At 38.6% G+C, this 26,979-nt stretch overlaps 1 protein-coding gene across 2 annotated transcripts in view; it reads left to right on the top strand.

Moving 5' to 3' along the window:
• LOC141402568 (uncharacterized) overlaps nt 1–26,622 on the top strand; it is a 50,264-nt gene extending 23,642 nt beyond the window's left edge. For both annotated transcript variants that reach the window (XM_073984113.1, XM_073984111.1), the window contains exons 2-6: nt 13,597–14,031; nt 14,098–14,386; nt 14,455–14,601; nt 26,068–26,217; nt 26,286–26,622. In XM_073984113.1, coding sequence (XP_073840214.1) covers nt 13,656–14,031; nt 14,098–14,386; nt 14,455–14,601; nt 26,068–26,217; nt 26,286–26,478 — 1,155 coding nt within the window. In that variant the 5' untranslated portion in view covers nt 13,597–13,655 and the 3' untranslated portion in view covers nt 26,479–26,622. The remainder of the gene's footprint in view (nt 1–13,596; nt 14,032–14,097; nt 14,387–14,454; nt 14,602–26,067; nt 26,218–26,285) is intronic.
• Nucleotides 26,623–26,979: the final 357 nt, after the last annotated feature.

Genomic DNA, 26,979 nt, shown 5'->3' with positions numbered 1-26,979 from the left:
GGACCATTTTAGGTAAATTTGACTCCAAATTGGGCATAATGGACCCGAAATTGTCTGAAACGGATCTCGTATTTGATCGTATCAAAGTATATACCCCTTTAACAGAGAAGCTGAGAGTATAATTAGGGAGTTGTTACTGTTTTTTTGTACAGTCATAGGCTGAGGCTACTTAGATGTTGGCAAAACTGTTTTTGCATGTTTTATTCTCCATCCTTCTCTTGATAATGGCCCAAATTTTCAAAAAAAAAAAAAAAAAAAAAAAAAAAATACCCAATGGTATACTTGCATTCTTTGTGTAGGCAGTGGAGTAATTTCTGATCCTGGATTCCTTGCCCTTGTTACTTACTTACTTAGCTGGCCCATTACAGAACATTTGTTCCATAGACCGAACTAAGAAAAGATCTCCGATTCTCTCCGTTTTTCGCTTCGCTTTCTAGAATACCGCGCCTTTTCATTTCTTCATGCACTTGTATGCTCCATCGAAGCTTAGGCCTGTCGATTCTGCGTTCACCGCCATGTGGTATGTATTCATACGCAACGCAATCGTTGCATCTCGATACGTTTAACTATATTCATGTCTTTGTATAGCTGATATATCTCGTGGTTCATACGACGTCGATATTCACCGTCAACGCAAATCGGCCCGTAGATCTTTCGAAGAATTTTCCTCTCAAACACACCAAGCACTGCCTTATCTGCTTGCGCAAGTACCCATGCTTCGGAGCTATACATTAGCACGGGTAGTATCAGCGTTTTGTATAGTGTTATTTTTGTTTGACGAGATGTGGCTTTGTTTTTAAATTGTTTACTTAGACCATAGAAGCATCTGTTGGCCAATAAAATTCTTCTTCTTATTTCACAACTGATGTTGTTTGTTGTGTTTATGGCAGTGCCGAGGTAGACGAAGTCTTTAACTACCTCAAAATTGTAGGTACCAACTTCCACAGTTGGTCCGAGCTCTATGGTCGCTTTGCGCGTCGACACCATCAATTTGGTCTTTTCGCCGTTTACCGCCAGACCCACTTTCATAGATTCTGCTTCGACCTTCCTAAAGATATCAGTTACTTCCTTTACTGATCGTGACATAATGTCTATGTCATCAGCATAAGCAAGTAACATGTGGCTATTGGTGTAAATTGTGCCATTTCTTTTGACATTTGCATCTCGTATTACCTTTTCCAGCAAAATGTTGAATAGGTCACACGAAAGGCTGTCTCCTTGTCTGAAACCTCTTTTGGTACTGAACTGTTCGGAGAGGTTGTTTCCAATTTTAACTAAGGACCTAGTACCAGTTAAAGTCATCTTACAAAGCCGGATGAGGTTTGCGGGGACACCAAATTCAGACATTGCTTGAATACCTTTGATCGGAGGGGACTGTCGAATGCTGCTTTATAATCGACAAAAAGGTGATATGTTTCGATCTGCATCTCTTGGGTCTTCTCCAGGATTTGCCGCAGGGTAAATATCTGGTCAATGGTGGACATACCAGGTCTATAGCCACATTGGTATGGTCCAATTATTTCGTTGACCATTGCCGTTAGTCGTTCGCACAATATCCCTGACACTATCTTATAGGCAATAGGGAGATGACTTATGCCCCTATAGTTGGAGCATAGAGTCTTATCTCCTTTCTTGTGGACGGGACATAGGGTTCTGAGGTTCCAATCGTCGGGTACGAGTTCTTTCTGCCAGATGGTACTATCTAGCTGATGCATACACCTTATCAGCGCATCACCTCCGGTTTTAAACAGCGCGGCTGGTAAGCCATCGGCTCCTGCTGCTTTATTATTCTTCAGCCGGTTGATTGCTGTTTTTACCTCATCTTGGCTGGGCGGTATACATTCTATACCATCTACTGGGATTGGATCTGTGGTATCATCGTCTTCGCTACTATTGGATACCAGCAGATTGGAGAAATGTTCCTTCCATATCCTGAGCACCCTATCTGTATCTGTTATCAGATTACCTTGCTGGTCTCTACAGGAGGATGTGCCTGTACCAAAGCCATCTGTTTGATATTTCACTCTTTGGTAGAATTTTCGGACTTCATTCTGGCTCCTGTACATCTCGATTTTTTTCACACTCCCGCTTTTCCATTTCTCTCTTTTTCTTGCGGAAAAGACGTTTCACTTCTCTCCTTTTCTCCCGATATCTCTCTCGTGCTCTACGTGTTGCTACTGATTGTAAAGTAGCTCTATATGCCGCATTTTCTCTTCGGTAGCAGCACGACACTCCTGGTCATACCATGAATTCCTTTGTGGAGGTCTCTGATATCCAAGTATGGATTTTGCGGCTGTTTCCATAGGGTGGGCAATATTTTGCCATTGTGTTGATATGTTATCGGGACAAGGAGTGCTCTCATTAAGACATTGCGATAGTTGAGTGGAATATGCTGTGGCTATCTGTTGTGTTTGCAGCCTATCGATGTCCAACTTCCTCGTTGTGTCTGTTCGTGCTTTATTTGCAACGTTTACACGGGTACGTACCTTTGCTGCAACAAGGTAGTGGTCCGAATCAATGTTAGCGCCTCGGAACGATGGTACATCCAACACGCTCAATGAATGTCTTTCATCTATCACAACATGATCAATTTGATTACTTGTTCTTTGATCTGGAGACAGCCAGGTGCCCTTATGAATATCGAGATGATTAAATCTGGTACTGCTAACTACCATGTTTATTGCAGCTGCAAAGTCTATCAGCCTCATACCATTGTGAGATGTTTCAGTGTGGAGACTGAATTTCCCGACTGTTGGGCCCAAGATATTCTCCTTTCCAATTTTGGCATTAAAATCGCCTAGAATGATTTTAATGTCATGTGTTTCTTCTAAGCGCTCGTAAAATATATCTTTGGTCTGTTCCTCCTTTTCTTCAGTGGGAGCATGAGCGCAAATAAAGCTGATGTTGAAGAATTTAGCTTTTATTCGAATTGCAGCAAGTCTTTCATTCACTGGAGTGAAGCTGGATACCAGATGTTTTAGTCTCCGACTAACTACGAATCCGCAACCAAACTCATGCTTTACGTCATGGCAGCTTTAATACAGTGCGTCACCTTTAGGTGTTGTTGTGACGCCTTTCCCAATCCATCGTATTTCCTGTATGGCAGTAATATCGGCCTTGTACTTTTCAAGTACGTCTGCCAATGCGAAGACTTCACCTTCTCTATAAAGAGTGCGAACATTCCAGGTGCAGATTCGCAGATCATAGTCCTTAAAACGTTTGCGGGGTTCGTCAACTTTAGAGGGGTTTGTTATTCTTTTCTTTCGTTTTTTCATAGTAGGCTGTTTTTTCTAGGGGATGGTTACTAACCAGACGCCCAAACCCAAGTTTTTAACGTTCTTATGTGTGAACGCGCGGCACATGTTAGCTCACTACCTTTAACGGGTGTTAAAGGCAGTTCCCCAGGTGACACCACGGGGAGGTCAGCGCCCACTTGAGATGAAAGAGGGACCAAGATAAATCCTGGGCTTTGCCATGTTAAAGCCGGTCAGGACCGTTCCTTGGTATCTTTCATCCCCTACGTCACCCTTGCCCTATGTTACCTTATAAAAAAATAACATTAAATAATTCCGCTTCAAATTTACAGTTGTCTAACAATTATTTGGCAAAAATGCAAAAAAAAAAATATTACATAATACCTTTTTTCTGTGACAAAATATACCGCCTTGTTTGGTGAAATATTACCTTTTATTAAACCAAAAACACCTGATGTGCATCCCCAAGCAGTCCAAACTTAAACTTCAATTGTCGTCATACCGATGTCACCACCCGATAAAAGGGAAACACTGTCTCAATATAACAAATAAATTAAATTCCCCCTTCGCCGGCCATCACAAACAAGTTGGCAATTTTTTTCGATTTTTATTAAAATGCGTGACAAAATTAAAAAATTTCGCCCAGAAAGTGATATAAACAATAAAATTGTTTTGGTTTGCTTCTTTTTGCCAATTTATAAAGGGTCAATAAGCCATCGATTGAGGCACCCCTCCCTTCCTATTAAGTGCTTGTGCATAGAATCGGATAACTAAATATGAGTTAATGTAATTTCGTGTTGTGTTATATGGCTTTAATTACATATTTATGTGTCGTCTAGCAGCTGAAAGCTATTGGTTCAATAGAAAGTTACCCGACCCAAATCGTGTGTACATTCAAAAAACTTGCAATGCAATTGTTGTCAATACACTTGGACTGGACTACCGTAATTGAATAATAATTAACCCCCACATCAACGATGACGATGATGTTGTTGTTGTTGATGAACAAAAACAAAACAAAAACCTTTTAATTCATTTAAATTACATGGGCTTCGTTCGCGTTTTTGCGATTAAAATCGATTGTGTCATTTGATGTGCTGTTATCAGACGACCATGTGACATAGATATGTATGTATGTACTTGTTGTGTTTAAAAATACATTTTGGAAGGAAGTGTGCTAATGTTATAAAATGTGGAACAACAGACGTCCATCTGTCTGTGTTGTTGGCATTTCAATGATCATATTAAACAATTACATTTGATTTAAAAGCCATTTAAGAAAACCTGGCACATGGCTTCTTATAAGTCACATTCTTACATAAGAACTATTGGCATTCACTCACATTTCACTTTTATGAGGTACTTAATTCTGACACTTGTTAAACTTAAACGGGTGTAAATTTCCATTGTTTAATTGTTTGGAAACACGCACTCAAATTCCTTATAAAGAGAATACCATCATTGCATTCATGTGTGTATCATATAAGTGCATGGATGTTTGTGTGCATTTATTTGGTAATGTAATGAAAACAAAAGACTCAAGCAACAAACTTGCATGAGAAAGTTTAATTGACCACGACATTCGATTTCAATGCTACAAACGTACATACATATTTGTATTGTACCCAAAAATAGTATTCTGACATTATTTCATTTCCGAAAAGGTGAGCGTTTATATTTTGTACATTAAAGAAATTTTGAAATAAATATTGGGGTAAATTAAGTTCAGACTTACTTCAGACAAATTGTTTAGCACAGGGGAAGTTGGAAAATAAAACAAGTACAATGAAAAGAAGTAAGTTCGGCCGGGCCGAACTTTTGTATGTCCTCCACCATGAAATATATTGACGTAAAATGTAGCACTGGGTTTCCTTTTGAAAGTACTAACCTCTTCCGCCATACTATCGGAAGAATATCGCTTTCTTTAAACAACAAAGTTTGGTTCCAATAACACATCCACGTTTTCTACCCATACAGAATCTGAAATACCACTTTACAGTTATTCAATTGGGCCTGTGCGTGTAGAACCTTCAAAATACTTAAAATCTTGAGGTAACTTCATATTGGAAATATACAAAAACATGAGCATATATGACCATTTTCTTCGTGGAGCTTCTCTACCCATTGAGAATCCGAAATACCAAGTTACAGTCTTTTAAATGACAGTCTTTTAATGTGGCTAAAACCTTCAAAATACCGAAAGTCGTAGGTTCCATTCTATGGGGCTATATGAAGACGTGGACCTATATTGATTATTCTTTTCTGGGATATTTTATATCGAAGACTAAAAACCAACTTTCTGCAATTTCGGTGGAGGTCACAATCTTCAAAATACGTAAAATCGGGAGGAACCGATCTATGGAGTCTATATGAAGATGTAGACCTATACCGACAAATTTCAGGTGGAAACTTTTACAACCCCAAAGATGACTTATTACCAAATTTGAGCCATTTCGGTGGGATATTGAGGCCACAACCTTGAAAATACCGGAAGTCGCAGGTACTGGTTCTATGGGGTAATATGAGGGCGTGGACCTATATCGACAAATTTCAGGTGGAAAGTTTTATACCCCCAACGAAGTTTAAGTACCGAATTTCAACCATTTCGGTGTTACATTGATACCAAGACCTTCAAAATAACCAAAATCGGGAGGTACCGTTCTATGGAGGCAAAGAAGACTAAATACCAAATTTCAGCCATTTCGTTGGGCCACAACCTTGAAAAAACCGAAAATCGCAGGTACTGGTTCTATGGGGCTATATGAAGGCGTGGACCTATACCCACAAATTTCGTGTGAAAAATTGTATACTCCCAACGAAGTCTAAGTACCGAATTTCAAATATTTCGGTGGTATATTGAGTTGGTATATTATATGGTCGATATTCCAAACGTTTTCATAATTTTAGGGAACATTGAATACCAACTTTTTATACCCTACACCACTATGTGGGGAGGGTATTATAAGTTGGTTTTGGCCAAAAAGTTTGTAACGCATCGAAATAATGGTCGTAGACCCATACTTATATATACCAAAATGAATGTCTCGACGAGCTGGGTCGATCTGGCTATGTGTGTCCGTCCGTCAGTCCGTCCGTCCGTCCGTTCGTCCGTCTGTCCGTCTGTCCATCTAAACCTTGTAATCACGCTACAGGTCGCAATTTTGATCGGATCGTCACGAAATTTTGGTTGTTGATGGGGGTCCCGGAGGGGAAGAAGCCTATTGATTTTGGTGATGGTCGGATAATATTTAGGGGTCGGAATGGGCAAAAAACTTATGTGGATAAAAAGACAAAGTTTTTTTCCAAAGCGAAAATCTCAGCTTCTATACGGGGTATACCAAAAGCAAAACCTGACAATAAAAGTAGAAAATATCACCTTTCTAATGATGTAAAGTAGGTTCTCGTAGGTGATCAAACAACGAAGATATCACAATAGTCGCAACTACAACCTAAATTTTCAGTATTGCGATTTTAATTATAATGACGATTATCACAGCTTTGCTTGGGGACTTTCCAAAAGCAAAGCCTGGCTATGAAAGTAGAAGATCCCACCTTTACAATGATGTAAACTAGGTCGGCGTAGGTAACCAAATAACGGAGATTTCGCAATAGTCGGTAATACATCCCATTTTTACACTTTTTTCGAAATCTCGCTATAGGTCGCAATTTTGATCGGATCGTCACGAAATTTTGAGGGTTAATGGGGGTCACACAGATGAAGAAGCCTATTGATTTTGGTGATGGTCGGATAATATTTAAGGATCGTCATGGGCAAAAAACTTATTTGGAGAAAAAGACAACGTTTTTTTTCCTAAGCGAATATCTCAGCTTCAATATGGTGTATACCAAAAGCAGAACCTGACCATGAAAGTAGAAAATATCGCCTTTCTTATGATGTAAAGTAGGTTCTCGTAGGTGATCAAACAACGAATATATCGCAATAGCCGCTAATAGAACACAACTTTTTATTTTTGCGATTTTAATAATAATGACGAATATCACAGCTTCGGTTGGGGATCTTCCAAAAACATAGTCCGACTATGAAAGTAGAAAATCCCATCTTTACAGTGATGTAAAGTAGGTTGGCGTAGGTGGCCACATAACGGAGATATCACAATAGTCGACAATACTTCCCATTTTTTCATTTTTTTTTTGTAATCACGCTAGAGGCCGCAATTTTGATCGGATCGTCACGAAATTTTGGGGGTTAATGGGGATCCTACAGAGAAAGAAGCCTATTGATTTTGGTGTTGGTCGGATAATATTCAGGGGTCGGAATGGGAAAAAACTTATTTGGAGAAAAAGTCAACGTTCTATTTCAAAGCGAATATCTCCGCTTCTAAAAGGGGTATATCAAAAGCAAAACCTGCTAATGAAAGTAGAAAATATCACCTTTGCAACGATGTTACGTAGGTTGTCGTAGGTGGTCAAACAACGAAGATATCGCTATAGCCGCTAATAGAACACAACTTTTCATTTTTGCGATTTTAATAATAATGACGAATATCACAGCTTTGGTTCGGGGCCTTCCAAAAGCAAAGTCTGACGATGAAAGTAAAAAATCCCATCATTGCAATGATGTAAAGGTGGTTGGCGTAGGTATCCAAATAACGGAGATATCGCAATAGTCGGTAATACATCCCATTTTTCCACTTTTTTGGAAATCACGCTACAGGTCGCAATTTTAATTGGATCGTCACGAAATTTTGGGTGTTATTGGGGGTCCCACAGAGGAAAAAACCTTTTGATTTTTGATAATGGTCGGAAATTATTCAGGGGTCGGAATGTGAAAAAAAATATTTGGAAAAAAAACCAACGTTTTATTTCAAAGTTAATATCTCCCTTCTGTAGGAGGTATATCGAAAGCAAAACCTGGCAAGGAAAGTAGAAAATATCACCTTTACAACGATGTGAAGTAGGTTGTCATAGGTGGTCAAACAACAGAGATATCGCAATAGTCGGTAATGCATCCCTTTTTCCATTTTTGTGCAATCACACTACGAAATTTTGATCGGATCCTCACGAAATTTTGGGGGTTGATGTGGGTCTAACAGAGAAAGAAGCCTATTGATGGTTGGCATACATCCCACTTTTCCATTTTTTATTTGGGTTGTACTGTCGATGCACTTAAATGCGTTTCAAAAAATTGACCTGTGTTAATGAAGACATTCAGAGCAAATGCGCTAAGCTATCCCAATTTTAATATTTTGAATTTTATTAGTCAAAAGGTTATGAACAGGGGTAGTGGTGTAGGGTATCACATAGTCGGCCCCGACCCGACTATAGTCTTGGCTCACTTGTTATAATTTAATATACCCTCCATACTATGGTGGAAGGTATAAAATGAATGCCGAAACGTAAATATCCTCAGCCGATGGGTGTACAAAAAACCATAACATGTTCCTAATTATATCCTTAACCTTTTGGCTAAGTATTATACATTCACTTAGATACGATCAAAAATGTGCTTACTTATACTTTCAGCCCTTAAGCTAACGAGGGTATATACTCTTTCATACGACCAAAAATGTGCCTTATCAAAATAATGGTTTTAGACCCCATGTATGTTTGGAAATTTGAAATTTGTTTTAGACAATTAGGAGTCGAATTAGCCATGTCCATGGCTGGACTGCACGATAACTCTCGAACGGATCGACCATTTCAGTTCATAATTTGGTTAACGTACTACTTTGTCTGAACTTAGTTTAAGTTCGAAGATGGGCATATCGGCACACTTCCTTTGGGTACCTCCCTCACAAAAGTGTCAACATTTTTCACAAAAATGATGTTTGGTCCATATTATGCACATATATAATAATAATAATATATAATTGTTCCACAAACATCCCAGATGGGACAAGGGAGACTTCTCTCATATCAATGAGTGCACGCCGATTCATATTGGCTCAATGATATGGGACCTACTTTTTATTGCCGAGTCCGAACGGCGTGTCTTACGACACCACTTGTAGAGAAGTTTTTCATGGCTTAAATACTCAGGAAATGTCGCCAGCATTACTGAGGGGGAATTTTGCCACCGTTGAAAATTTGATGTTGCTTGGCCTGGGATTCGAACCGCAGACCTTCTGAGTGCAAGGCGGACGTGCTAACCATTGCACCACGGTGGCCCCCATATTATGCACATAGTGGCCCCCATATTATGCACATAGTAATATTTTTACCGGATATAAATCAGGTTCGAATATTGACTTACGGTATTTCCCACACAAAATTTCAGAAAAATGCAGTTTAAGACCTGCTCTTGAATCGTGTTGTTTTTTTTGCAACAGGTCTTTTTCCGGGCGTTATGTTATGACGGTGAAGTTTTTTTCAGAGGCAAGATCATACATGCATGTGTCGTGGCTGGTACCAACCGTATACTGTGCATGTAGTAATATTTCTGAGAATCTTAGATAAAACACCTTCCCTATAAAACCGAATTGGTACAAACTTAGGATCTCGTAATGCATAGGGTCCCTACCTCACAAATGTTAAACATGTTTGTTTAAGGTATGTTCTAGAAGTTTCTCGTTGTGGTCATGTTTACAGCGATATTATATTTTTTCAGGCAAGTATCTTTCGGTGACCAACAGAAATGGTTGGTGGGTGATATACCCTCCGCCTGAGTAAATTGAAACATTAATCTATGGTCAGATTGATTGCCAGCTACACAATAAATTCTTTTTTCCCAAAAATTATGTATTTTAGAATTTTGAGGAGGAGGTACCGGAAGGAATGGGCCGTCATAGTCTATTTTGAATATTATTTTAAAAGTCATTCCTTTCGAGAGATATCGCACCCACCAACCAACAGAAATTTTAAAATACATCATTTTTGGGAAAAATAATTTATTGTGTAACTGGCAATAAATCTGGCCATAGATGAATGTTTCAATTTACTCAGGCGGATGGTATATCTCCACCGGCAGGCCTACTGATACTTTTTTACTTGTTGAAATAGCGCTTTCAGATCAGTTTAAGGCAATTTGCAGTCGATTTGGCTCTGTTCGTCCGTCCATCTGTTTGGCTGCGGCTCACGATAATGCTCGAACGGATAAGCATATGTAATCAAATATTGTAACCGCTAATGTTTTGTTCGATGATGGGCCATGTCGGTCCACTCTTTCATTTACCTCCATCAACATTTCCGGACTCTTCGCTATGATGGGGCGCGCAATAATTCGTAAAATTTCTTCCAGACATAGATGAGGTTCGACAATATCGATTCACTCCTTCTGGTAACTCAACCCACACAATTTTAAAATTTTTAAAATACAGTTCAAGGCCACTTCTTGGATAGTTTTGATAGGCTTGCTGAACTAGAGGTTCTCTCTTATATCGTTGGACCTCTCTCTGGGTGAAGAATTGAGGTCTTCTATATGAAGACCTGAGGTATTCTATATGAAAACCTGAGGTTTTCTATATGAAGACCTGATGTCTTCTTTATGAAGAGCTGAGGTATTCTATATGAAAACCTGAGGTTTTCTATATGAAAACCTGAATGTCTTCTATATGAGTACCTGAGGTCTTCTATATGAAGACCTGAAGGCCTGAGTACATAAGCTGCCTCGCCTGATTACCTTGCTTGCTTCTGATAAAAGAATAAAAAAAGAAAAGGGCAACCCAGTCCGAAATTTGCTCGGCCTTCTTTATTCTTTTATTTTTATTATGTCAGAAATGAAGTGGGAAAGCAAGTCAATCAGGCGAGGCAGCTTATGTAGGCAGGCCTTGAGGTTTTCTATATGAAGATCTGAGGTCTTCTATATGAAGACCTGATGTCTTCTATATGAAGACCTGAGGTCTTCTATATGAAGACCTGGGATCTTCTATATGAAGACCTGAGGTTTACTATATAAAGACCTGAGCTCTTCTATATGAAGACATGTTGTTTTCTACATAAAGACATGAGGTCTTCTATTTGAAGACCTGAGGTCTTCTATTTAAAGACCTGAGGTCTTCTATTTGAAGACCTGAGGTCTTCTATTTAAAGACCTGAGGTCTTCTATTTGAAGACCTGAGGTCTTCTATATGAAAACCTGAGGTCTTCTATATGAAAACCTGAGGTTTTCTATTTGAAGACTTGATGTCTTCTATTTGAAGACCCTGAGGTCTTCTATATGAAGACCCTGAGGTCTTCTATATGAAAACCTTAATGTCTTCCATATGAAGACCTGAGGTCTTCTATATGAAGACCTGAGGTCTTCTATATGAAGGCCTGAGGTTTTCTATATGAAGACCTGATGTCTTCTATTTGAAGGCCTGAGGTTTTCTATATGAAGACCTGATGTCTCCTTATATGAAGGCCTGAGGTTTTCTATATGAAGACCTGATGTCTTCTATATGAAGACTTGGGATCTTCTATATGAAGACCTGAGGTCTTATATATAAAGACTTGAGGTCTTCTATATGAAGACCTTTGGTCTTCTATATGATGGCCTGTGGTCCTCTATATGAAGACCTGAGGTCTTCTATATGATGACCTGAGGTATTCTATATGAAGACCTGAGGTCTTCTATATGAAAACCTGAGGTCTTATATATGAAAACCTGTGGTCTTCTATATGAATACCTGAGGTCTTCTATATGAAGACCTGGGATCTTCTATATAAAGACCTGAGGTCTTCTATATGAAGATCTGATGTCTTCTATACGAAGACCTGAGGTCTTCTATATAAAGACCTGAGGTCTTCTCTATATAAAGACCTGAGGTCTTCTATATGAAGACCTGGAATTCTATGTGGTGGTTTTTTATATGAAAACCGAGAATGTTCTATATGAAGACCTGTTATCTTCTATATGAAAACCGGTGATCTTCTGTACGAAGACTGTGATCTTCTATATAAAGACCGATGACTGATAGAGCATCTTTGACGGACACTTTTATCTGTTTAAAAATGCTATGTTTGTTACAGCAACAACAAACGACAAACATTCGACATGAAACTTTATCGCAGACACAACCCACTACACCACTTTCGATTTTATCTCATCATTAGATTTCATCACATCAACGATTAATAATTAGATTCTTTTTTTTTTGTTATGGAATTATGAAATAAATCAATAATTTGAAAATTCCCAAACAATAACAATTTCAATAATTGGAAATGTCCATAACAAGAAGATTTAAAGAAACCAGTTCTTCTTTTGGCCAACATGTTTAGAAAGTCCAACAACAAATTTTTTGACCGTTTTGTAAGACAATCTTTCTCATTTCTCGATTTTCTAGGTGATCATGATATACATATTGACCAATTTAGCAATGAACTATTCTGGCAAAGAGAAGCAAAACATTATTTAATACAGAATGAACAGTATATGTAGAATGGACTATTTGCCAAGTAATAACAACCAGTTTTTTTTTTTCGCCACAGACCAGACAGGATTATTTATTCTTTAATCAATATTAAGATTGAATTACTTGTAAACGTTTCTAATTTAAACATACATGAATGCATACAGAATTTGAGGAGGGTGATTTTTACTAAAAGAAGAGCATTGTGCACAGTGGGTTTTAACCAACAACATAAATATATTAATTTTTCTCGTTGGAGTTGAGCTGGATGATCGAATAATTTTTGCAAGTGAAAAAGGAAAGACGCAAATTCGAACCCACACAACCACCAAATTATGTGATCGGTTTCGCTGTTAGCTCATCAGACATACTATCGACTGTGAGGGTGGCTTCTCTGTCATCGAACTTTGATTTCCAAAATGTATTGCGTTCTTACAGCGAGGGATATTTGTCCGTTCTATGTGCATGACTTCCATGATAAATGCTTTACGAGTTTGGCTTTGAACGCTAACACGTCATGACAACAGTTTCATATGTTTTCGAGGACAAAATTCATAACTTTCAAGGGCTGCGCTCAAAAGTGATTGTCATGGAAGCCATGCATATCAAACGGACAAATATCCGTCGCTGTAAAAACAAATTGCGTTTGGGAAATCAAAATCCGATGACAGAGAAGACAATCCCACAGACGATATGTCTGATGAGCTGTCTAACCAACAGTGAACCCGGTCACATAATTTGGTGGTGGTCTTCAATCATCCAGCTCAACTCCTAAGAGAAAAATTAACATTAAAATAATCTTCACGCTAACAAGCAAAATTTCAAGATTAAAGAAATTATGAGATTATATATATATATATATATATATATATAGAAATATATTCCGATACGAATCTCCATAAAGTAATGCGTATTATATAATAAAAATTGCACCGTTTCTAATGTTAAAAGAAATTTTATTAAACAAACTCATGTTTGTTGCTTTAATGTTTTGTTAACACTACCTTAACTACATACTAAACAAACTAGTTTTCTTCTTCTCATTCCAGCAAACATATCTAAACAAAAAACAAAACAAAACAAACCAACAAACAAACATCAACAAATCATGACTTCAACGTGGCTGTGCTCTGAAAACACCTCAAAAATAGCTTTATTCACAATTGCGCTTACGGTGTTGATAGCCCAGGCCACAACCACTACCACCTCAGACTCCTTACCAAATGCAGATACATCCGCCACAGCAACAACAACACAACATGCCAATTCACTGGCCGATGAAATAGAACATGAAGAATACATTGATGGCGAGTCACAGCAACCGCATTCGCGTAGAAAACGTTTAATATGGATTACGGATGATGGACGTTTGGCATTGCCACCAGGCACAGCATTGACATTCACGCCAACCATATCTATGCCATTGGTAAGACATCCTCCGGAGGGTTTCTTTTCAAATCTTACCATTAGTTTTCCCGTAACAAGTGAGTAGAAAATGAAATTGTTTTTATAAACCGAAACAAATTTTCAAAAACTTGTATTTTTTTCAGTCGATTTTGATAAATTGGGTCTGACCGACAATCAAAATCCTTTGGGTGATTTGCCTCCCATATTTGCCCGTTCTTTTGGCCATTCTGCCGGTGAAATGTTGGGTGATTATGTGACCAAGTTATTACATTTCAAACGTAAACGTGACTTAAGCGAACAAAATAAGGCGCCAGCATCAGCATCGAGTGGAGGACACTTTAAAATCGACAAACAACAAATGAAAGATGACGAACATCCACAATTTCCACAATTGCCAGAACGTTTTAAGCACATTTTCCATGGTGGCGAAAGGTAAGCAACATGACAACAACAAGATTAACATGCAGGCAATAACATAACTTTTACCTTTTTGTTTCCAGAGTAATTTTATATGGTGTTGTAGAGGACTTTTTGGCCACATTCGGCATGAATGGCAAAGCCTGTCTGTTGCGCACAATATGTGAGGTGCACTCAAGATCTGTGGATCATTTTGGTGTTTTCGGTGAAATGGCTAAACTATTTTTAACGTAAGTACAATGGAAAGCAATATTTTATTATATCGTCATATTTTATTACATACAAATATTTATACAAATATGGAAAAGAAATTTTAAATTATCCAAAAATGTTAGAATTTTATAATAATAATTGTTTCCACAAACAACCCATAGGGACAAATCTCCCTTGTCTCTCATATCAATCAGTGGGGCCTGATGTTTATAGCGAAAGTTTTACATGGTTAAAATACTCAGGAAATGTCGCCAACATTACTGAGGGATATTTTGCCACCGTTGAAATTCTTGATGTTGCTTGGGCGGGGAATCAAACCCACGACCTTCAGCGTTCAAGGCGGCTGTGCATACTTTTGCACAACGGTGGCATCCCATCCAAGAATAATATAACTTTATAATAATTGTTTCATAAGGGAGACTTTTCCCATATCAATGGGTGCGGGTGTACATTAGGGTTAAAACTTGTTGGAATTATTTCTCAAAAATGATTTCCTGTAATGAGAATGAATGAACTTTTGCCTAAAATAACATTCATTCCATGTTATTATAAAACAACTAAGGCGTTAAGTTTGGCCGGGCCGAACTTTTTATATCCTCCACCACGAATTGTATTGAAGTAAAATGGAACAATTAGTTTCCTTTCGTTTATGAAGGAGAGTTCTATGGGGGCTATATCAAAACGTCGATTTATACCGACAAATTTCTGGCGGAATGTTTTTAGACTCAAAGAAGACTAAATACCAAATTTCCGCAATCCCATGGCAGCGGGTTCTTTCGTACCGGATTGACCCGGAACTACACAATATCATTGTTTCGGCCAGCGGCTGCCACCTCAGAGTACATTTGTTTGTATTTGTTTCGTTTTTCTGTGTTGGGAGCAGCATATCCCGGAATGCCTGCTCCGAATCCTTTTGGTCCGTGCCGGGACGGAGGAAAACCCAGGACCAATATATTTGTGGCCGGGTTTGTCACATCCGCATCTTCACCCACATCCAGCCTTCAATGAGATGCAATAGATGTCAGGAGTGGGTGCATCTAAGGGGTTGCTCTGGACTTGTTCACGTGAGGGACTACGACAGGGACTATGTTGCTGCATGCTGTGTGAATACAGTCCCCACTGAATCGGATCATCGGATTACGAAACTCCCTCGTCGTCTGATTATGAGACACCCCCGCAGTCCCCTCGACAACAACCGCACATGCAGCCTTTAACACCAATTTAATTGCAATGGACTCCGAGGTAAAATCGATTAAATAGTAGATTTCATGAGTCGGAGGAATATCAAGGTCGCTGCGGTGCAAGAAACCAAGCTCAACAACAACTGTAGCTTACAACGTTGCGATGGTTACAAGGTGCTAAGGAAGGATCGCACCAGAAGTGGAGGTGGGGGATTAGCTTTCAAATTGCACCAGTCTGTCCAATACAGACCTATCTCGCTTGAGCCTGTCTCTAATGAGCCATACATGGAATGTATGGAGGTAGCAGTCAGGTGTGGAACTGCCGAGATAGAGTTGCTAAACATATACATCCCGCCGAGAAATAGCTGTATCTCAAATTACGTGCCTAACATTAGCCCGCTTTTGGAAGGTCATAATCGTCTGGTCCTGGGGGACTTTAATGCGCATCATGAGATGTGGCATTCGGCCCTCGGAAACGACCAGAGACCCTACCAGAATTAGAGGAGAGTGTCACAGCTCGCCAGACATAACCGTGTTACCTGGTCTGACAAATGACACTACCTGGCAACCCGTCATTTCCCTTGGATCGGACTATCTCCCCATAATTGTCTCCATTAGCAGACCACCCGATTTCATTACCTCTGAACGCCGCACATACATACGTCAATCATAAGAAAGCTGATTGGCCGGGTTTCAGAGAGTTCACCAATCACCGCTTCAGAGAACTGCCCAATCCTTCTGATGTTCGGGTAGCCGCTCGCCATATCCCTGCTGGTCGAATACCCGAAGTAAGACCAAACTTCCCAGCAGAGGCGACGGGATTAGCAAATGAGCGTGATGAGCTTCGCCGAACCAACCCCAATGACCCCAGAGTCAGGGAGCTGACACTGACACAGGCTGGTCGGCGAGCATAAGCGGAACAAGTGGTTAAATCATCGGAAGAGTTGCAACATTGGAGCCGGTATAGGTGAATTGTGGGCAACGGTTAAGTCACTCTCGAACCCTGGAAGAAGGAAAGATAGGACCTCAGTCACGTTTGGCGACGTTACGTTGACTGACCCGAAGAGGTACGCAAGTTATTTCAATCAACAGTTTGCCGAGCACCTTCAGAGTGACAGGACGAAGAGAAGAGTATTACGTCGCATCAGATCTCTTCCTGTCGAGGAGGAACCACCACAGTTTACAATGGATGATGTTGCCAATGCAATCAGGAACGCTAAATCATACAAAGCGTTGGGCCCTGATGGAATCTCCATGGTAATGCTGAAGCAGCTGGATGAGCCGGGAGTGGAGTATCTCACTAAAGTTCTCAACATGTCGCTATCCACCCTAATTGTTCCCGAAGTCTGGAAAATGGGCAGGGTGGTCCCACTCAAAAGTGAATCGTACAGGCCGTGAATCGTACAGGCCCAGCAAAAGTGAATCGTACAGGCCGATTTCGCTTCGGTCGCCCGTAGCAAAGACCCTTGAGGCCTTAGTCCTCCCCAGTATCAGAAATAGCTATCAAGTTGCCGATTATCAGCATGGATTCCGTAAGCAGCACAGCACGACAACTGCGCTGCACGCCATTACCACACATATTTGTCAAGGACTCAACCAGAGACGGCCGTGCGATAGAACAGTGATGGTGGCACTTGACTTATCAAAAGCCTTTGATACAGTCAGGCACTCCACGCTGTTTGAGGACATTGAGCAGACCTACGTCCGGCCAAGCTTGAAACGTTGGATAGTCAATTATATGTGTGGATGCCAGTCGTACGTGGAACAAGAAGTCCAATGCCCGTAGATTGAAACAGGGGGTGGGGTGATATCTCCAGAACTGTTTAACCTCTACCTCTCCTGTATTCCGCCCCCTCCAGACGGCATCGAGATCGTAACGTATGCGGATGATTGCACGATCCTGGCGTCGGGTACCTATCCTGATGACATCTGTGAGAGACTGAACAACTATTTAACCGATCTTACCACCTTTTTCCATTGGAGCAATATGCAGATCTCCGCCACAAAATCAACAGCGACTCTGTTCACCACATGGACAGCGCAGTTTGGAAGAGAATTGAATGTCGTGGTCAACGGTAGCAGAATTCCGACCACAAACTGCCCCAAAATTTTAGGGGTCACATTCGACACTACTTTCACGTCGTGCGCGCACGCCACAGCTATCTGCGACAAACTGAAAAGTAGGAAAAAGGTCCTCAAGACCCTGGCCGGCAGCACTTGGGGTGCAGATAAAGAAACCTTGTTGACCACATATAACGCGATAGGTCGGTCTGTGGAAAAAGATTCAAACTTGCCAGAATGTCGCCCTGAGAACAGCAACAGGGTGCCTCCTCAAATCTTCAGTGGACCATCTACATGAGGAGGCAAAGATTCTTCCAGTAAAGCAACACAATGATATGCTTTCGTTGCAGTACCTGCTTGGATGTTACCGTGCGAGCCATCCCAATCACCATCTTGTGGGTAGGCCCGACACATTCAGGCAGATCAGGAAGGATATCCATGCTCTAGAGGGAGAGGTCCAACGATACAGGAGAGAACCCCTAGATGAACAAGAATAGCAAGCAGGTTTAAATAGTATTCACACGGATGCAGTTGCTAAGGACTTAAGCAATTATAGTGTGAATAAAGTCCTCGAAATACATCCCCCATATATTGAAGCTGAGAAGCGTCAGCTGCCACGACAAACCAGAGTAGTTTTGGCTCAACTACGCTCGAGATATTGCAGTCGCCTAAATTCTTATTGGGCGGAAATCGACCGTGCCGTGCAAGACATATGCCCAGTATGTGGCATGGGCCCGCACGACACAAAACACCTTTTCAACTGCCCAGCCAAACCTACTCATCTAACTTCAGTTGATCTGTGGTTACATCCAATCGAAGCAGCCACTTTCCTGGAGCTGGAGATAGACCCAGAGCCAGATTGAACAGAAGAACGAACATACAAACATAATAACAAAAACTGTTACAACAACAACCAAATTTCCGATATTTCCATAAACCTACAAAATACCACTTACGCTTCTATGGGGAATATAAGAAGACGTGGACCTAAACTGACAATTCTCTTTAGGAATATTTTATAACCCCATGGAAGAATAAATAACAAATTTCAGTAATTTTAGTGGGATATTGTCGTCACAACATTCAGAGTTACGAAAATCTATATTAAGGCGTGGACCTGTACCGACAAATTTCTGAGAAAGAATTGTATACCCACAACGAAGACTAAACACCAAATTTCAGTCATTTCGGAGGAATATTGAAGCCAAAACCTTCAAAATGGCGAAAATTGGACGGCACAGCTCTATGGGGGCTATATGAAGGCGTGGACCTTTACCGGCAAATTTAGAGGGGAAAGTTGAAACCACTCAGCGAAGATGAATATTTTGATGTGTTACAAACAGAATGACAAGTTTAATTATACCGTCCATATTATGGAGGGTATAAAAAAGTTCCGCACAAACCACTCTGAAAATAATATGTAATATTTTTTTTTAAATTTTGAAAAAAGGTCCCGCTTACAACTTTTAATTTTGTTGTTGTATATAATTTAAAATGATATACGTTATAAGACGATGATAAAATTAGTGAGAAAAATACGGTTATGTTATTTTGACCATGTCGTGTGCCCCTATACCTTGTTTTCAGTTAAATATCTGCTTACAGTGACTTCAAAAAATTTTCAAAAATGTTAAAAAATAAAAACTTTAAAAGCTTTTTGTGCTGAAGCTTTTTTCACCGGATCACCTTATAATTAAGATTTTATGCAATCTTAGGTAAAAACTGTTCAAAATATCATACAGGGATACGAGTTTGTAAAAAAGTCATAACCCCAGTGTATGTACCACGGTGGCGCCCAATATCAAAAAATTCTTTTTGAATAAAATACATAATTTACGATGGCAGTTTTGCTATCGCTTGGTATAGACCAAGGCCTAACAGCTTTTGACAACAAACATAATAGATTTTATAGTATTGTTATTTAAGTTTCTTTGTATTTGAAATCACAATAATGTTTTTGACAGCAAACAGAACAATCAGGTGGACTTAGTGTCCAACTGTATAAACTGTGGTATAGACACCATTCTCATTTAGTGAGAGAATTTAGGTGAGAGGAATTCTTTCTCTATTCTTTTATTTGTCTGTGATAGATACTAAATAATAATGTTTACATTAGAGCTTTTTGCTATGTTAAACTCTATTATGAATATAATTGTCAATATTGAATTGACAATTTATATCCATATGCTTTACTAACAGCAGTGTAATGTAGACATTACAATGTAGACATTACAATTAACCGGGAATGTCTTCCGAGTTAATTTGGTCCATGCCGGGATAGAGAAGAACCCCGTATCTACCACATGTCAGCATCTTCTCTGGCCTTATCTGCCTCTAGAACTACTGTGATAGGAGTTATGTTGCTGCTTGCTTGTCCAGAACATCTACCAGAGTGTCTCCATTTACGACGTCGGCGGAATACGAAACACCTCAGCAGTCTCTCTAAGAACAACAAAACGGGGAACCTTACACTACGTTTCGTTGTTCTGCAACTCGAAAATGCGTCATTATTGCGATTCAATTGCAAGGTCTCGTCAATAAAGTCCGTGAAATCGTAGACTTTATATGTCGGAGGAACATAATGGTTGCGGCGATCCATGAAACAAATCTCACCGTCACCTGTAGCTTGCAATGTTGCAATGGTTACATCGTTTTGCGGCAGGATTATATAAGAAGCGGAGAAGGAGGAAGATTTGCTATCCTTATATTATTAGCCTGTCCACTACACACCAATCTCGCTTGACTTAGTGGCCCATACATGGTATGTATGTATGTGGGTAGCAGTAAGGTGTTGGGCTGCCGATGAATAGCTGTGTCCTGTATTATATGCCTGATATACACTAGCTTTTTTGGAAGTCAATAAACGTCTGGTGCTCATCATGAGCAGTTCTGGCTTAGTAAACTGATAGCTCCACGTTTTGCGCGGTGAATGAAGACGCTCCCACGAGGATAGGAGGAGATTGCCACACGGGAGACATTCGAGTGAATTTAACTGGAGAGTTAAACAGATGCAGCTTATCGTTCTGTTCCAATCGACATGTGTTGGATATCTTTCTGTCAATTCGGGGACAACACGAGTTATGTCGGCTGCATCGTCCGGAACTTAACTGGGCTAAAACCACTCTTGCTTGCCTTGACAGCTGACGTTCTTCTGCTACGTTGGTTTTATGTGGTTTACGCCGAATACGACACTCACAATGTACCTTTGTACTGCAATTGCATACGTGTGAATGCTATACAAGCCTAGCTTATGGGCTCCTTGATATAGAGCTTCTCGATTTTACCTTTGGATTTCTTTCGCTCGATCTATGTATGTCTATGTATATCACTCCTGACGTGTCTGGGTGGGGAACCCATTCCTCTAGATTGTGGCAGGGATGTTCAAAAACATTTTATTGTGGTAATGAACCAGTAAAATTTTCGTCTCCTCATGAAGATATTCCGCTGGCGCCGCACAGCTTACCACTGACCGGCCTATTACTTTGTAAGAGGTCAACAAGGTTTCTTTTGTCTGCATGCCAAGTACTGCCGGCCAGTTACTTAAGGACTTCTGATCTTGTTCAAATAGCTGTACCCCAATATTTTGCGGTAGTTTGTGGTCGGCATTAGTACACAATCGACCAATATGTTAAAGGAGATCCACATTTCAGCCGTCCATGTGGTAAACAGGGTGGTAGTGGATTTAGCTGCGGATATTTTCATATTCCTCAGATGGGAGAAGTGCACTAAGACAACTATGTAGATATTTAACCTATCACATATCGCACCTTTTCAACAAAATTTCACTTTATATTAAAAAGCTATAAATAATAATCAACACCATCCCCTGTCTACACTTTCGTCAAAAAATACCATTATGTTGATCTTCATGTCTTCAGAGTAACTATTGAAGTATCATCAGTTTTTTTGTCTCTACTGAAAAATAGAAAATTTTGAGTTGCTACCCTTTTATTGAACAGTTGCGATATGTATGTCATCGACGATAGGATCCATCAACAAAATCGTGCAATCATCAGCATACATTACAATCTCTATGCAGCCTGGAAGGTTTTGGATTTCAGAAAGTTAGAGGTTGAACTGTTTCGGAAATATATCACCAGTTTAAGCTAGGTACACATTGCCATTTTTGAATGACAGCTTTGCTCAAATAATCGGTTGCTTGCCAGTGTGACCGTTCATTTTTGTCATTCATCATGCAACCACAAAAAATTTTGTGGTTGTTGGACAGTCAGGTGTTCGTTGTATGATGGTATGATAGTGTGAACCCAAAACGTCATTCAAGGAATAAATTTGCCGTGTAAATATGAAATAAAAATGAATAATTCGCGTATTTTTATTAAATTTGGAGAATTCCTATTGGAATTAGTGATAATAACACGGTCATAACAAATGGAGTGAATGGCATAACAAAGAAAAAAGCAAATGGTTCTGTGGATGACGGACAAAACAAAAAGGAAAAAATAAATGTGTGCATTGTGCTGTTGGACAAATATAAAAATCTCCCGGAGTTTGAATTGCATGTGGAAATAACTATACCTAAAACCAAATTGTGAAAGACGAGATGATTCTGTAGATGACGCCAAAGCAAATAGAAACAAACAAATTCGTGTATTGTGCCAATAGAAAAATGTGCTCAATATCTTCTAGTGTCTAAATTGAATGTGCAACACTAAAAAATATGCTGTATTATTAAATAAATGCTAGTGGTTTTCAAAATTCATTATATGTGTATTTTTAATTTAGTGAGAAGTCATGGGTCGCTGAGTAGGGATTTTCATGGACAACATTCACAAGTAAATAGAAAATAGCCATATATTTGTTAATATGCATCATTTTATTGTTTTTTTATTAGTTTGTGGTTGCCAGCGCCCATATTTATTGAGCAAATTTTAGAATTTGACTGACGGCTTGGCATCCAACATGAATGATAGTGTGACCGCTCCGTAAAACCCAACAAAACTGAAGCAATCGATATTTTCGAAAAATCGTCTGTCAAAACTGACAATGTGTACGGCACTTTAGAAACCGCCATCTTTCACATTAAGGGTCTTCGACTTTTTACTTTCGAATTCCGCAAACGACTGGCACCCTCCCATATAATTGATTATCCAACTTTTCAAACACGACTGGAGAGAAGTCTTCTATATTTCCACGAACAACTTGGCATGGTTAACGGTATCGAAACATTCGATATTCGTAATGTCATGGCACAATAATACAGGTGCAGCGGGAAAAACAGCTGATTATCACTCTAGTTGGCAAAATGCATTATTGTGAATAAAATCACATACAAAAGGTAAACAGCAATTCGTTATTGTGAACAATTTTGACGTTTGGTATGATTTGATGTAACACCTTCTTATTCCACCATGTAAAGGTACAACGCCAAAACAGCTGATCTTCATATCAGTTGTCAAAATGTATTATTGTGAATAAAATCACATACAAAATGTAAACAAGCAATTCACAGTAGTGCATTATTGTGAGCAAATTTGACGTTTGGCGTGATTTGATGTAACACCGCCATGTAATACTATGTTTACATTTACGAAATCCACTCGACTTCAACTGTCAATTCCATTGCTCAAACGTCAAATGAAATCGGATCGATTTCAGTTGAGTTTTCATTTGACGTATATGCAAAGGAATTGACAGTTGAAATCGAGTGGATTTCGTAAATGTAAACATAGTATAAAGTTATGTAGTTCCGAAACAAACTAGTTCAAAGGAACTACTCCGAACAAGGAACTATATCCAGATGTTTCGTTTATATAGTTCTTATAGTTCTTACTGTGCATTTTCCGGCATTCATGCTGATGTTGGGCAACTCGGAAACTACTTCTCTATTCATAGGGTGACCAATGACAAATTGAGGACACTTGTAAAACACTCAAGTAGTTGCTTGCCGTGCGGGCCCAATGGGTTGGATGATTTTCGATTCGGATGACATATACAACACCGTTCATCGTAAAGTGTGGTGGTATCTCCTCGTTCGTTATACGGCGTATTACACTTCCTTCGGTATGTTACTCTCGGTGTGCTATATACACTGCCGGTTACAATAACACGTCGGTTAGGTCCACGTTTTCATACAGCCGCTTTAGAAAGGAATGTCCCGATTTTTGTTTTCGGTACATTTTAGCTACATTATCCTACCTAAATGACTGAAATTTTGGTATTAAGTATTTGATATGGGTATAAAACTTATGCCTACTGATAATTGTGGGTATAGATGCACGTTTTAATACAGCCCCCGTAGAAGAGTTATTGCGGGTTCTTAGATTGGAAGGTACTACGATTCTGCTCGATGTGAAGTCTTTTAAAGGATTAGTCTACTGTAGTGACTGTAACTTTGTATTTCGGATTCTCGATGGGTAGAGAAGCTCCACGAAGATAATTATCAATTTAGATTCATATTTTGGTATATTTCCATCGATGGGCCAGTGGTACTAAACCTTGCTTAAAATAAAGTGATATTCTTCAGTTAGCGCTTAAGGGCTGCGTACATAAGCTGCCTTGCCTGATTGCCTTGCTTTCCTGCTTCATTTCTGACATAATAAAAATAAAAGAATAACGAAGGCCGAGCGAATTTCTAACTGGGTTGCCCTTTTCTTTTTCATTCTTTTATCAGAAGCACGTAAGGTAAGCAGGCAAGGCAGCTTATGTACTCACCCCTTTAGTGCTTTCATAAACAAAAGGAAACTAATTGTTCTTTTTACTTAAATACAACTCAACTCGTTGTGTAGGGTATAAAAACTTTGGCCTGACCGAACTTAAGGCCGTTGTTACTTGTTCTTAATTGGTCCCTTTAAAATATCGTCAAAAGCGTTTTGCTTCGGCGCGTACTTCCGTTGCTGCAACTAACAGTAGGCTATTGAAATTGGTTCACATATTTAGGGTCCTTTCGATATAACTTTTTTTGGTCCACACTGTATTTAGATTATGAAAAAGACTATTATAGTACGTTTATATATAACCGGATTTAATAAACTCTCTGGGTCTCAAATATCAATTAAATTGCTTATATTTCAAATAAATCCTCATAAAGAAGGTTAACCCTGCAAACGGCTACAATATATACATGATCTAACCAGTTTGTTTGTTTTTAATGCTCTCCCATCCCCTAATGGAAGTGACTAAAATTGGCATTGTATGCAGGAAGTCGATAGCATATTCTCCTTGGATATTCTTCTCTGGTTTCTCGGTTGCAAATGACAAGTATTTCGTTCTTCGTGAAGAATTTTAGAATTAGAAGTTCAACTTTCTTTAACCCAAATATGTTTCCAACTCCATACACGCAGAGAAAAAAATATGTTTGATCCAACAATATTCCAAGAGCAAAATATGTATTGTTAACATATTGTTGGATTCCTTATGTGGTATTGTGAATCCAACAATCGTTTTCGTTAAATAAAAAAATAGTTTATGTCAACTGAACAATATTTCTCTCTTTTCTTTGAAAATTTTTTCTCTTTTCTCGCTATTCGATGCCGTGTTGAAAAAACAATTTTGGTGAGTTGTGGTGTTTGTATGACATGCTGCCTTTATCTTTGTTTTTGTGTGTATGTATACCAACAATGAGACTCTTGTTTTTTATTTGTTTCTGTTTTGGTTTTATTCTTTTTCTTTATTTCATTCTCCTTTCCTTTTCATGTTTGTTATGGTGTTTAATTATTCCTTATGTTGTGGTGGCTGCTTTTGGCTTTTTGTTTGTCTTTGTTGTCAGCTAAAGTAGCAAACCATGTATTATGTTCATCAATGCTCGTAATATTATACGCGATATTTATATCAAAGTTGTGCGGAAAGTGTATATGAGAATTATATACACTCAAATCAAAAAATTTAGTATCTGGTTTTCAGGGCTGACAATATGTTTTGTAAAAAATTTAGATTATGATTGTTCCTACAATCGGTATTGTTAACGATTTTTACAATATTGCGGGAATTCGAAAGTTGTTTTTGTTTTCTATGTTCGGAACAAAAGATGGTATTTTTGGATTTGGATTACAATGTTTGCACAAAACAAACACATTTTTGGAACCAAAATAGATATTTTTGTTCCAACAAAACCGAAAAATATTTTTTCTCTGCGTGTAGAGGGAGAAGGTACCCATAATGAGGATTTCAATTTACTACCATCCCGACGAAAGCAATACTCTTAAATGCCAGTATAAGGAAATCTAAATGGAACCAATAATTAATTTTTTGTCTGATTTTTTTGTTTTTTCTTTCAATCTATAGTGTCACCAGATCCCCCTTCTCTGATCTGATACCGGAATATGTTAAAGCACAAGAAATTGGTGAGGGTCGTGTTGCACCCGGTGAATGCTTCCCATATTACAAGGAATGCCCAAGAAGTATTTTCAAAGCCATACAAAATCACAAATACAGGTAATAATAAAAATTTATTCACTCTTTTATGGTTAAATAATATGTACCCTTTTCTTCCTCTCTTACAGAGAATCACACAAAGGTGAATATCACGAGCAAGAAGTTGAGGAAATTACCAAACCCCAATTACCGCAAAAAATGTCAGCATCAGATATTTTGGATCAACAAATAGTTGATCACGATGAAAATCCCGAAATTAATGAAATCAACAGAGATTATGCGAAAAGGAAAAGGTCTACAACTACCATGTATTCTATGTAAAAAGAATATAACCTCTTTACCCATACATTTACGGACTACAGGGCAATATTTGTTGTAAAAAAATTTCAAATGCAAATAAATAGTTAATTTTGTATTTATTAAATAATTTCTCTTTGTTTGTGTAGCAGTAATACTAGTTAAAGTAAACTTTGTTAATTTATTTAATAATTTTTTGTTATTAATTTAAAAGTATTTTTTGCTTTTTATTTTGCACAAATGAGTGTTCGCTGAAAGTCATGAAATAGTTGTTAAGTTTTCTTTTTAATAATAATATTTATTCAATGTCGTGTATATATTAATAATATTTATAGAAATTGAAGTGTAATATATTTATTTTTTTCATTAATTAACTAATGAAATTATTTATTTTAATTAAATTATTTATTTATGTATTTTCAACTAAAAATCGATTTTAAAATAAATTACTTAAACAAGGTATTGTTTTGTTTGGTTTTTAACATGAATATGATAATAAAAATGCGGAAGTGGAGGACTGTTGCC

This window comes from Musca autumnalis, unplaced genomic scaffold, assembly GCF_047663935.1.
Source record: "Musca autumnalis isolate F117 unplaced genomic scaffold, ASM4766393v1 scaffold_4, whole genome shotgun sequence".
NCBI classification, from domain to species: Eukaryota; Metazoa; Arthropoda; class Insecta; order Diptera; family Muscidae; genus Musca; species Musca autumnalis.
The sequence above is the reverse complement of the archived record's forward strand: the minus strand, read 5'-3'. Positions and strand labels throughout refer to the sequence as shown.